Source organism: Cucurbita pepo, chromosome LG16, assembly GCF_002806865.2.
Source record: "Cucurbita pepo subsp. pepo cultivar mu-cu-16 chromosome LG16, ASM280686v2, whole genome shotgun sequence".
Lineage (NCBI taxonomy): Eukaryota > Viridiplantae > Streptophyta > Magnoliopsida > Cucurbitales > Cucurbitaceae > Cucurbita > Cucurbita pepo.
Genome location: NC_036653.1, coordinates 3895339 through 3909977, shown reverse-complemented (window position 1 = coordinate 3909977; position 14639 = coordinate 3895339). Strand labels below are relative to the sequence as shown.

Genomic DNA, 14639 nt, shown 5'->3' with positions numbered 1-14639 from the left:
CTTGTGAGCTCTGATACCAAATGAGAAGGAGTACTACAAGAGGGTAAGATTTAAATTATCTTGTTGTTCGAATATTTCAAGGCAAGAACATTTGTTTGAGATTCGTATCACTTCATAAGTAAGACTAATCATGTCAAACTTGAATGATTCTAAACATGCAATCGAAACTACGTATAATTGCAAAGTAATTTAGCTTTTAGCTATAAAAAAAAACACATGCTTTTTTATTATATTTTTCAAGTCTTTTTTACAAAGATAAAACACCGGACTCTATATAGTCTCAAAATCAACCCTTAACCTTACATGAGGCATTTAATGAGTTGGTAACTTTTATATTTTATGGTCATAACGGGTCATTATATATACTTTATGAGCATAATTAACTACTAAGTAAATAGGTCTTAGAATACATTAAATAAATATCATAACTCTAAATTATCATCCACCCAAAATTTCTAATTATCTAAGAATAAATAAAGTTTGATTATTCTTAACTATGACACGAATTGCAACCTCTTATAATAATTTGAACAATATTTTCTTCACATATTCCTCGAAGTTTATATTGCAACCTCTCAATTATCAATATTTTCTATTTCCTTACAAATCTTTCTACCAAAATGATCGCTATGTTCTAAAAATCTAAGAAAATCCCATTAAGTTATATCTTAGATTTTCTTCTTATTTATTATGTTTTTATTGCAATTATTTAGATTTTAGTTAGAAATTAAATAAAAAAAAATATATTCTATTAAGTCGGTAGCCATCTTTTTTACAAAATCAATTAAAACGGGCTAAAAGTAATTGTGAACAAAAAAAAAAAAAACATAGGAGGAGTTAGGATAGTATAAGGGTGTTTTTACCTTTAATTATTTTTATTTATTATTTCTTTATATTGTTTTAAAGATACTTTCGAACACATAAGTTCATGACAATGTTTTAAGATCAATTTTTAAGAGCATAGACTATGATGGCAGTAGTAACTTTAAGTTACTAGAAATCGAGAGTCGTTACAGATGGAATAATATGTATTCCAAACTCTCATCAGGATCACACAATTTCATCGCTTGGTCCACTAATAGGTCAATTCCAACATGGGATTAGGTCAACGCGTCCTTCACATCCCAAACTAATGATCCTCTCATCAAGAGAGCACATAAATTCAGTACATGGTCCGTTAACAGGTCAAACCCGACATGGGTACATGTCAAACCTAACACGTTACACTTTTTCTATGGGTTGTTACATGCATCACCATGCTAAATTAGTTTTTATAATCCATAACAAAATGCTATTAGAACATGAACATGAGTGTTGCATTTGTCTTGAATCATTTTCTTATTATTCTTCTTCAATGCATACATCACTCTTACACAAGTGGGAATAGACCACCACCAACAACCAAAACATTACAAATTTAAGCATCATTACATATTTCATGATGAAAACACAAAGACATTTGGAAGAACTCATCCAAATTCATATGTGGAATATGGTGGGTTTGAAGAAGCACTTTAAAACCCTAATGTCCTCTCCAAAGTGGGTCTAGCATGTCTCATATGTTTGAGTGGCATCATCTCAAACCTTCTATTTCAAACATAATGAAGCTCAACCCACAACTTTATATCCACCACAAAGTGTTTCTCATCTTAAATTATTACTTCTTCGCCAACAAAAAGACACCATCTTGTTTTGTGTCATACTCACTACTAACTTTGGTCCCTCCTTCCTACCAAACATGAGTGTGTTCCACCTCACATTCTAAATGGAGTTTGGTAGAGATTCTATATGTGTTCTCTTTATTGTATTATGCTCTAAATACTAAGTTTAAGCTCCTCAAACATGGGCACTTAGATACATCCTTGTCTCACGACACCAGAGAAGATTTAAATATCATTTTGGTCGTAGAATGTTTTAGGGTCGTAAACTTTCAAAATGTCTATTTGACCCTTGATTTTTAAGACTATTCTATTTTGGTCTACATCTCTATCTTGTGTCTGACTTATGTGACCTGAAGTCATGTGTGAGATCCTAGTACATGTGTTAGCGAGGACGCTGGGCCCCGAAGGGTGTGGATTATGAGATCCCATATCGGTGAGACATTTTTTATATGGGTGTGGAAATCTCTCTCTAACAAACATGTTTTAAAAATATTAAGAGGAAGTTCGAAATAGAAAGTCCAAAAAAGACAATATGTATTACATCGGGATGAAAGTTATACAAAAAGAATATTCTTTTAGAGAAAAAAAATTAAAAATTAGAAATTAAAATAATATTTAATAATTGAAAAAACGGTTTGATTTAAAATATGGTAAGTAGACCTTATCCGATGATTATAGATGTCAAATCAAATGTGTATTATCTAAATAATAAATAAATTAATAAACATTTAAATTTTTTTTGAATAAGTTTGTTATTCAAAACAATTATTAAAAAAAAAAGGAAAGTTTTGAATAATGATAAAAATATTTTTTAAAAATAAAAAATTACTCAAATATTTTATTTACGTAATTTTGAGTATAATAATAATTAATTTTTATTAAAAAATATTGTCGTCATAACCACCATTATATAAAATATTTTATATAATAATGTACTTTTTAGCCGCCTGTATTTCATGAATGAATCGATGATGACAAATTTAAATATTAAATTATAAAATTTTTATACATTTAATAAAACTATATTCCGTTATTATAATAATTATTATAATGTATAAAAGTTTGGACCAAAGTGTTTATTATATGTTAGTATTGAAGTGAGGTGTGACATAAATATATGAGATTATGAAAATTTTATGTTTGGAATATGGGAATTTTGAGATTATTTAAGGGTTAAATTGAAACGTGTAATCTTATGATTGGTTGCTATTTTGTGGGTGGTGGTAGTTGAAAAGTCCACTTATTATTATTATTATTATTATTATTATTATTATTATTATTATTATTATTTTCTTTTCAAAATAAATATCCAACGAACCATTATAATAATCAAAATAGGCCTAATATTTTAATATAAAGTTTTTATAAGTAATTAACCTATAATTCTTATGGTTAATAAAATTATTAATATCGAGCTTATAATATATATATATATATATATATATATATATATATATATATATATATATATTCTTTTTAAATAAATAGTCCATGAACATAACTCAACTATATAAATATATGTTTTTCAAACGATTTGAACATTATTGAATAAAAAATAATTAAATAAAGGACGGTAGTAGTAATAAATTTTAAAAATTAATTTATAGAATAAAGAGACGGAAAGGATAATCACAAATTAAATTAATTAGGTAAATAAACTAAGAAAAATAACTTTGAAATTAATAATACTTCTGTGAAAGTTAACCTAAACTCCTCCTTTAACACGGATTAGATTTTCATCCATTCAAATTTTACGAGAAAAAAAATGTTACCATGTCTAGTAATTAAATTTACTAGTTTGAATAAAATTTAATAAAGTATGTGACGGGGCGTTCTTTCTTTTAATGGTTAGAGATTAATAAGTATTTTTTATTTTTTAGAATTAACTCGAGCACAATTCAATGGAAGTATATATCATCGACCCAATAAAGTACAAAGCCCTCCCGTGTTGAACTCAAAAAATACTTTATTTAACTAATTTAATTGAGGATGACTAAGCACAATAACACGTCAATATTTTAATAATAAAATGTTTTAATTTTAATTTTTTTTTTTGTTAATTTAATTGTTTTTATAAAAAAATTTAATTACAATTTTCAAAAACTATGGTACATACATTTAACCTAGGTTAGAAATGTTGGGTAAAAAACTTACTCATTTAGTAATTATTATCGAAAGAAAAAAAAAACATTACTGTCACCTCAATCTTAATTAGAAATTAAGAGCGTATATGGGTTGGATTGGATTAAAAAATATATATATTTTTAATTGACGAGCAAATTTTCAATTTTCTAAAGATTCAATATCCAAACTGTTATTGGTTATTGCGCATAGACAAAAAGCGTAGAATATCGCATGGTAAGTCTGACAGCGTTTGTTTTTTCTCTATATTCGTGTTATGTGATTGGAAAAATTAGAGAGAAATGTTGTTTTATCTCACAACCTTTGGTGTTACACCTCGACACTCTAGTCACTTTTTTACTACACTTTCGAGGCTCACAATCTTTGTTCGATATTTGAGGATTCTATTGTCATTGCTAAGTTTAGGGCATGACTCTGATACCATTTTAAGAATCATGACTCTCCACAATGGTATGATGGGCATGACTCTGATATCATGTTAGGAATCATAACTCTCCACAATGGTATGATATTGTCCACTTTGAGCATAAGCTCTCAACTCAAATCATTAAGTACTGGACCAATTTTCATGCACGCATATAAATAATTTTACATTACAGAGCTCCAAAGCGTTCTCAAGCACATAGATGAGTATTGTTACCGGTTTACATGCGTACAAAAAAAGATCCCATAAGTGAAAATTAATATCTATACCAACCTAATGCACTCTATTTTCGAGTGCCTCAATCATAGGAACTTCTATGTTGCATGACTTCTTATAAATTTTCGTGAAATACATGTGAGTGAAGACAAAATATACTACAAGAATTAGTATTAATATGTAGGGATAGTCTAATGAGAAGTAAGTAACGTGACTATACCACAAATGACCATAAAATTTCAAAATAAAAATAGTTATTTACACCGTAGTAATTAAATATAAAAATCAACGAAAATATATATAGATATTTGAGAAAATATGACTCTAAAAGAAATTATTTCTAAATTATTTTAGTAAAAGTCAATGGTAAATATATATATATATAGACTAACCTCCTATTAATATTATTATCCAAAATAAATAATTAATTAATTAAAAAAGGAAATCAAATAAACCATTTTGAAGCAGCCATTATATAAAAAAGAATATAATAATAATAATAATATATTGAAGAAATTAATTTGGTGAAGCTGATCGTGCAGAAGAAGGCAATTGAACCTCAAGACAGCAGCTCAATATGAAGTCAAATCAGGAGCTGCCACGTGTAAAGTCAAAGATAGATGAAGTAAGCGCAGACGTCAATATATATATATATATATATATATTTAAAAAAAAAGAATTATTAATATTAAATAATTTGGGTTTTAAAATCCATGGCTTCTAGAATTGCTCACGCCAAAGGATTCGGTGCTTTTAACACACAAAATCAAATCCAAACTCCAAATTAAATATTAATTCCTTAATTTTTTTCAATTGAAATTATTAAAAAATAAGCAAATTTGGTTAAAAGTCTTCCTCATCCATGCAAATATTTAAACCCCTTCTTTAAATAATATATTTTTCTTTTTTAATTTTTATACTTCAAAAAAAAATTAATTAAAAAATAATTCTAAAATTATACGTCAATATAATTATATTATTATTGAGAACGTGCCTAATTATTAATCGAGAGTATAATTTAATGTCTAGAGTCGAAATTGAAACATTTATCAGTGTAAATTTAAATTTTGTATTTATTTTATTTTTAAAAAATAGATGAATTAAAATTCGTTAAAAAACAAATAGGATTTTGTAGCGTGGCTTTACAAGATTCATAGTATTTAAGAAAGTTGACCAAGTAATTTCGATAATTAGAGAGGTGATTTTACCAATTTAACCCCGAAGAAGATTCTTTTGGAACACAAGATTTAGATGCTCAAATACTTTAATTAAAAAATTGAATAATTATATTTTTGGTTTTTTTTTAATAAGTAGTTGACTCTTCTTTTTTAAATTAAGTTTAAATTATTATTATTATTATCAAATAATTACACGTATTTACTAAAAATATGATTACTTATATTTATTTACAAAATTTAAAATTTTAATTTTATGTCGTTTTTTTTAATAGGATCTTGTTTTTTATATCATAATTATCGAATCTACAGACGTTAATATATATAAATAAAATAAAATAAAATAAAACATGTTTTTTCTATGTTTTGGTAAAAAAGTCGGGTGAATTTGTAAGGATAAAATAAGATAAAAAGAATGTCAACTTAATTAATATTTTGTTATTATATATTTTAATTATTTCATTAAAAAAATGAAATAAAGAAGACAAGTTCATTAAGAATGACTTATTTCCACATGCAAATAATGATTCTCTATTGCTTCATAAATAAGATAATAATAATAATTTTAAATAATGAAATAAAAACCTTAAATATTCTTTTTTTTTTTTAATACCTTAAAAGTTAAAATAAATATCGTATTTTATGTTTAATTCCTGAAAAAGAAAATTCCTTAAAATTTATTCTGATTTTATTTTCTTTCCTAGAAAATGACTGCTATTTATGATAAAATAATTTACTGTAAATTTGCTTAAAACCATTTTTATTTACTGTCGAGAGGTATTTGGTTATTATTTTTTTTACTGCTCTTATACTTACCGATCCTAATTTAGTAGTTACCATAAGATTTGAAATATTTCTTCGTAATCTTCCAGTTCTCGATTAACTCAGTAGTTATCGAACTTCTTAAACAAAAGAAAAATCTAAAACTTACCGTAACATTTATGTTTTTGTCACGAGTGACGTTTAATATATATTATTGGATTTATTAGAAAAAAAGGGAAATTATAAAAAAAATATATATTTAAAATAAATAAAAAAGTTGGTAAATTAAGAATTTTTATTAGATTGAATTTCGTTATTATGTTTGCAGCGCAAGCCAGGGGCTTACACAGGTGATGTTCATGGCGCCACCGAATATGGACTTTTTTTTAATTCAACTTTCTCTTTCTCTTTCTCTTTCTCTTCTAATATGATTCAAAATTTCATCTTTTTCATTTCTTGTTCTTCCACACCTATAAGTACACCAAACCCACTTCATATTTCTCTCAAAATCTCTACTTTTTCTTCATTTTCCCTTCTTTGAAGGAGAAACAGAGTGTTTGCTCTGTTTTTATGATTGGTTTTTCTTCAAGGGTTTTAAAACAGAGTGTTGAAGATGGACAGTGGAGAGATTTATAGAGTGAGCAGTACGCGTATGAACAGCTCAACTATATGGAGGAACAGCGCCATGGATGTGTTTTCGAAGTCTTCTCGTGATGAAGATGATGAAGAAGCTCTTAAATGGGCTTCCATTGAAAGGCTTCCTACTTATTTACGTGTTAGGAGAGGGATTTTGTCTCTTGAAGGTGAATCTGCTAGAGAAATTGATGTTCAAAATCTGGGTTTGATGGAGCGGAGGAACATCTTGGAACGGCTTGTCAAGATCGCTGAGGAAGATAATGAAAGATTCTTACTCAAATTGAAGAATCGAATGGAAAGGTATTGTTTGTTTATGAAATGGGTTATGTTTTTTTTTGGTGTTTTGTTGAATTGGAAGGTGGGTTTTGTAGAGTTGGGCTTGATCTTCCTGCCATTGAAGTTCGATTTGAGCATTTGAATGTTGAAGCAGAGGCTCATACAGCCGACAGAGCTTTACCAACCATTTTCAACTTTTCTCTCAACATGCTTGAGGTAGCTTTCTTTTCATGTTCTTACAGCTTTTTATGGCCAAAACTTCTAATATTTTGACTCTCTTTCAAGGGGTTTCTGAGCTACTTTCATATCATCCCAAATAGAAAGAAACATCTATCAATTCTTCATGATGTTAGTGGAATCATCAAGCCAGGAAGGTTGGTATTGATATTGATATTGGTATTGATTTGATATTAACAATCATGAAATGCTATAACCTTAAGCTTTTGATTTCATGGCATTTGCAGAATAAGTCTTCTTTTGGGGCCGCCGAGCTCTGGCAAGACGACGTTACTCCGAGCATTATCCGGAAAGCTTGGGAATGATCTCAAAGTAAGACAGAAAAATCCCATCTCTCAAAAGATTTTGATTCTTAATTTGAGCTGATTGTGGTTGGTTGTTTGTATTTGACAGGTTTCTGGGAGAGTTACTTATAATGGACATGGAATGAATGAGTTTGTTCCACAAAGAACATCAGCTTACATTAGCCAACAAGATCTTCACATTGGAGAGATGACTGTAAGAGAAACGTTATCATTTTCAGCGAGATGTCAAGGAGTTGATCAACGTTATGGTGAGTTTACAACACCATTCATGTTTTGTTCATGAAATTCTTATGAAGTTGTTGTAAATCCCAACATTTTTTTCTCTGTAGATATGTTAACAGAGCTATCAAGGAGAGAAAAGGCTGCAAATATTAAGCCTGACCAAGATCTTGATATCATCATGAAGGTTGATATTCAAATTCCATATCCATTTTGGGTTTGGCTTGTCTTGTGTTAATATCATTGGGATTTTGCAGGCGGCGGCTTTAGGAGGACAAGAGACCAACGTTGTGACAGATTATGTTCTTAAGGTGAAAACTTGTTGTAATAATAATCAAACAATTTCTGTGTGTAATCTAATGATTGTTTAAACAAAACAATGCAGATTCTTGGATTAGAAATCTGTGCTGATACAATGGTGGGAGATGAAATGTTTAGAGGGATCTCTGGTGGGCAAAAGAAGAGGGTAACGACCGGGGAGATGCTGGTCGGACCGGCTCGAGCTTTGTTCATGGACGAGATATCGACAGGATTAGACAGTTCGACGACATACCAGATTGTTAATTCATTGAGACAATCCATTCAAATTCTGAATGGAACTGCATTGATATCTCTTCTTCAACCTGCCCCTGAAACTTATGATCTGTTTGATGATATAATTCTGATATCAGATGGACAAGTTGTGTATCAAGGTCCACGCGAAAACGTGCTCGAGTTCTTCGAACATATGGGATTCACTTGCCCTCAGAGGAAAGGAGTAGCGGATTTCTTACAAGAAGTAAGCTGATTTGGAGTTTGGCTGTCCTGTTTTTGAATGTATCTGTTTTGGTTTTGTGATGGAAAGTGTTTTATAGGTGACCTCAAGGAAAGATCAAGAACAGTATTGGGCTAAGAGAGATGAGCCTTATAGATTCATCGATGTGGGAGAGTTTTCTGAAGCATTTCAATCGTTTCATGTCGGGAAGAAGCTTGGTGATGAACTTGCTATTCCATTTGACAAATCTAGAAGTCATCCAGCTGCTTTAACAACAAAAACGTATGGTGCTACCAAGAAGGAACTGTTGAAAGCATGCATTTCAAGGGAGTTTTTGCTGATGAAAAGGAACTCATTTGTGTACATTTTTAAGTTAGTTCAAGTGAGTATGAGTTGCATAGTTCATGTCTTTATCCACTATGTCTGAAAGAACATGTTTGACACAATGTTTGTTCATTTTTCAGCTGATTATCATGTCTTTCGTGGCAATGACGTTGTTCTTTCGAACGAAGATGCACCGAAGGACGACGGACGACGGATCAATTTACATGGGGGCGATGTTCTTTGCGATTTTGATAATCATGTTCAATGGTTTCTCTGAGTTAGCTTTGACAATCCTGAAACTTCCTGTGTTCTACAAGCAAAGGGACTTGCTGTTCTTTCCGGCTTGGGCATATTCACTTCCCACATGGATTCTTAAGATCCCTATTACAATTGTTGAAGTAGGGATTTGGGTAGCAATGACTTACTACGTAATCGGATTCGATCCAAACGTCGAAAGGTGAGGCAAAATGAAGAACATTCAACACCAAATTTGATGATTACCTGCTTGATAACATTAAGCTACATGATGAACTTGCAGATTCTTCAAGCAGTTTCTGTTGCTGTTGTGTGTGAACCAAATGGCGTCGGCTCTATTTCGTTTAATCGCATCGTTAGGACGAAATCTCATCGTTTCAAATACATTTGGATCATTTGCTTTACTAACAGTTCTTGTTTTGGGTGGATTCATCATAGCTCGAGGTTGGATTCGAGTAACTAACGTGTTTTCAATGCATTTCATCAGAAAACTTACTGATATACACAACTTCCCTTCCTTTGTGTTTAGAAAACATTCATCCCTGGTGGATTTGGGGTTACTGGATCTCTCCAATGATGTATGCACAAAATGCTATAGGTGTTAATGAGTTTCTTGGCCATAAGTGGAGTCATGTAAGTGATTTATGCACACAAAATGCTCAAAACTAACAACTATAGAACTGACTCTCGTCTTCGTCGTTGTTGTGTTGTTGCAGTTGGCGCCGAACTCGACCGAATCACTCGGAGTTGTGGTACTTAAATCACGTGGGATCTTCCCAGAAGCTAGATGGTATTGGATTGGGGTTGCAGCTACAATTGGATATATTTTGCTATTCAATTTTCTCTTCACTATCGCGTTGAAGTACCTCGATCGTAAGTAGTCGAAGCTCGACTTGTTATGCACTCGAACGTGTCTTGATTATTGATATTTGAGTTTGAAATTTGTAGCTTTTGGGAAGCCTCAGGCTATCCTGTCCTCTAAAGAGAGCTCAACTGAGAAAAGTGTGAAGAAATCTGAAGATATTCAAGAAGGAAATAGCACTTATAATGCAGAGAGGAGTGAGAATGAGGTTAGTTTATCATCAAGAACATCATCCGCAAGAGTTGGAAGCATTAATGAAGCTGATAGGAACAAGAAGAGAGGAATGGTTCTTCCTTTCGAACCGCATACGATCACGTTCGACGAAATTCGATATGCAGTAGACATGCCACAGGTATATATATATATATGATATGATATGATGTTCTAAGACATGAACAACTATTTACACGACTCTGATGTGCTAATTTCATACATAGGAAATGAAATCAGAAGGCGTTACTGAGGACCGACTCGAGCTATTGAAGGGTGTGAGCGGTTCGTTTAGGCCCGGAGTTCTAACAGCCCTGATGGGTGTCAGTGGTGCTGGAAAAACAACTCTTATGGATGTGTTAGCCGGGCGAAAAACTGGTGGATACATAGATGGAAACATCACCATTTCGGGGTATCCTAAAAATCAAGAAACGTTTGCTCGGATTTCGGGTTATTGTGAACAAACTGATATACATTCTCCGCACGTTACGGTCTACGAATCACTTGTTTACTCGGCGTGGTTGCGGTTGCCTCCTAATGTTGATACTGCTACAAGAAAGGTGAAGTTCAACACATTCCTTATCACATTTTTTGTCACCAATTTTGATTTGATCATGTCTTGAGCCTGTTTTGTTTATGATTTGCAGATGTTTGTTGAGGAAGTTATGAATCTTATTGAGCTCAATCCAATAAGAGATTCAATTGTTGGATTGCCTGGAGTCAATGGACTTTCAACTGAGCAACGCAAGAGATTAACCATAGCTGTTGAACTTGTTGCAAATCCATCTATAATATTCATGGACGAACCAACCTCTGGTCTTGATGCTCGAGCAGCAGCCATCGTAATGAGAACGGTCAGGAACACGGTCGACACAGGCCGAACCGTCGTCTGCACCATTCACCAACCAAGCATCGATATATTCGATGCTTTTGACGAGGTATAATACAATAAACTACTCTCTCAATCACAACACTCCAAATAGCTGATCATTTCAGATCATGTTCTCTTGCAGCTCTTCTTGTTAAGACGTGGAGGTGAAGAGATATACGTCGGTCCCATTGGTCGACATTCGATCCATTTAATCGACTACTTCGAGGTATCGTTTCATATCCTACAAAAAACTTCCATTTTCGAGCCGAAGAACATCTAACATAGCCTTTCATTCAATTCATTACAGAGCATTGAAGGAGTTCCAAAGATCAAAGATGGGTACAACCCTGCAACATGGATGCTTGAAGTCACCACAGCATCTCAAGAAGCAAATCTTGGAGTGAACTTCAACACATTATACAAAAAATCAGAGCTTTTTAGGTAAGTAAATGGCAATCATTATGATCTTAACACAAAAAATGCAAGAATTTGAAGTATGAACAAACAAAATTATGCAGGAGAAACAAGGATTTGATCAAACAACTAAGTGTTCCAAGTGAAAACTCGAAAGAGTTGTATTTTCCCACTAAATACTCCCAATCTTTCGTGGTTCAATGCATTGCTTGCCTGTGGAAACAACATCTTTCGTATTGGAGAAACCCATCATACAGTGCTGTGAGATTCTTGTTCACAACAATCATAGCCTTGATGTTTGGAACTATCTTCTGGGATCTTGGATCCAAGAGGTAAAAGAAACACATAAACATTCCCTTAATGAACTGATACTCAACTTTAAAAAATTGATATCATATTGGCTATTTCAGAGACAACCAGCAAGATCTTTTCAATGCCATGGGCTCCATGTATGCTGCTGTTCTGTTCGTTGGAGTACAAAACGCCACATCAGTTCAACCAGTTGTGGCCATTGAAAGAACTGTGTTTTATAGAGAAAAAGCAGCAGGAATGTACTCTGCATTGCCATATGCTTTTGGACAGGTAACTAAAACGAACATCGATATCGATAACTGTGATGTCCCATGTTGGTTGGGGAGGAGAACAAAACACTCTTTATAAGGGTGTGGAAACCTTCCTCTAGTAGATGCATTTTAAAAACCTTTTGGGGAAACTCGAAAGGGAAAGCCCAAAGAGGACAATATCTATCAGCGGTGGACTTGAGCTGTTACAAATGGTATCAGAGCCAGACACCGGACGATGTGTCAGCCTTCTCGCTATTCCCTGAAGGGGAGTAGACATGAGGCGGTGTGCCAGTAAGGATGCTGGTTCCCAAAGGGGGTGGATTTGGTAGGGGTCCCACATCGATTGGAGAAAGGAACAAGTGCTAGTGAGGACGCTGGGCCCCGAATTGGGGTGGATTGTGATGTCCCACATTGGTTGGGGAGGAAAACAAAACACCCTTTATAAGGGTGTGAAAACCTTCCTCTAGCAGACGCGTTTTAAAAACCTTGAGGGGAAGCCCGAAAGGGAAAGCCCGAAAAGGACAATATCTGCTAGCGGTAGACTTGGGCTGTTACAAATGGTATCAGAGCCAGACACTGGACGATGTGTCAGCCTTCTCACTATTCCCCGAAGGGGGTGGATTGTGATGTCCCACATTGGTTGGGGAGGAGAACAAAACACTCATTATAAGGGTGTGAAAACCTTCTTCTAGCAGACACGTTTTAAAAACCTTTAAGGGAAGCCCGAAAGGGGAAGCTCAAAGAGGATAATACCTACTAGCGGGAGACTTGGGCCGTAACATTAACGTTTCGGTTTAGAAAGGAATATACGAATTTGAGTTTTTTTTTTTTTTTTTTGATGCAGGTTGTGATTGAACTTCCATATATATTCATCCAAACAATCGTGTATGGGGTTATAGTATATGGAATGATTGGATTTGAATGGACTGCTGCTAAGTTCTTTTGGTACATTTTCTTCATGTACTTCACTCTTTTGTACTTCACATTTTATGGGATGATGACTGTGGCTGTAACTCCTAACCACAACATTGCTGCCATTGTTTCATCTGCTTTCTATGGCTTTTGGAACCTATTCTCCGGGTTCATCATCCCTCGAACGGTGAGTCCGTTTCTTTTCCTTCTGATATCACATTCGAAACAATCGAACCTAACGTTCTAACATATTTTTATCCCGAAACGTGTGACAGAAAATCCCAATATGGTGGAGATGGTACTATTGGATATGTCCTGTGGCATGGACACTATATGGGTTGGTGACATCCCAATTTGGGGACATAGAAGACCGAATGGACTCGAACCAAACCGTGGCGGAGTTCGTGAGAAGTTACTTCGGGTACAAGTATGACTTTTTGGGGATTGTTGCAGCAGTTCATGTGGGGTTTACTGTGTTATTTGGGTTCATCTTTGCGTTCTCTATCAAGGTCTTTAATTTCCAAAATAGGTGATTCAAAACATTAAACACTTTAGTAATGTTGTGAGGAATGATATGAAAGTGTAGCTTATTCAACTATTTTTTGTTCTTTTACTCATTAAGCTTGTAAAGAAATAAATGTTTTGTGTTCTCTAAATATATAATAAAATATTTTTTTATCGATGATTATTCAATTAAATGCAACTACTCGTTCTTCTAACATTGAGGCTGATAATGACTCATTCCTTCGGTCGAGCGTTCTTCTTACGTTGATCAATCTATCAAAGATCGCTTTGTCATTGTCTGTTTTTTTGTTGTCTAAACACAAAAGAAATTATGTATCTACTTATCGTCTTTTTGCCCCTGATAACACTAGTTTTATGATCTTCAACGTGATGTCGCCGTCATTCATACGGGGACCTTACCTTTGCCTAAAATGTAAGAGTAGCACTTAGCTTGAGTATTTTTTAAGAAAAGCTCGGTAAGTAATCCCACTATTTGCCTTAGGCAGCTTTCTAATCCTAGCAAGATTGGATGTGTAATACTTCTCTGTATACGACCCACGCATGCGACATAGGTCCACTAGGTGAGCTTGCACACTCCCTATACATGGCTTGTGTTAAAATATCATCACTAGCCGAGTAGAGTTAAACCCAACATTGTAGGTTAAGAAAATGATTTTAGGAATTTTAGGAATAAATTTAGGAAAATGATTTAAACGCGTCCAGAAATTTTAGGAATAGATTACCCATCATCTAGTATAAATACTCCTCCATCCTATTTAGTTCATCGTCCTAAGAAATCCCAAGCAATACAAAGCAGTAGTATTCTATACAGTGTCTTGTAAATCTCTTCTCGATTGGTCTTAACGAAGTGTGTGAGTGTTTTCCACAGAGAGTTATGTTCAATAGCTCGTTGGTCT

At 33.2% G+C, this 14639-nt stretch overlaps 1 protein-coding gene across 1 annotated transcript; it reads left to right on the top strand.

Moving 5' to 3' along the window:
• The first annotated feature begins 6707 nt into the window (after positions 1 to 6707).
• On the top strand, positions 6708 to 13876 carry LOC111777364 (pleiotropic drug resistance protein 1-like). The gene is made up of 22 exons (XM_023656916.1): positions 6708 to 7316; positions 7388 to 7508; positions 7578 to 7666; positions 7757 to 7841; positions 7923 to 8082; positions 8164 to 8240; positions 8311 to 8364; positions 8439 to 8831; positions 8908 to 9189; positions 9272 to 9588; positions 9670 to 9830; positions 9916 to 10019; positions 10103 to 10259; positions 10335 to 10600; positions 10686 to 11018; positions 11106 to 11396; positions 11472 to 11555; positions 11637 to 11770; positions 11848 to 12075; positions 12154 to 12325; positions 13151 to 13405; positions 13494 to 13876. The coding sequence occupies exons 1-22, from the start codon at positions 6994 to 6996 to the stop codon at positions 13749 to 13751; spliced, it is 4344 nt and encodes a 1447-aa protein (XP_023512684.1). The 5' UTR covers positions 6708 to 6993; the 3' UTR covers positions 13752 to 13876.
• Positions 13877 to 14639: the final 763 nt, after the last annotated feature.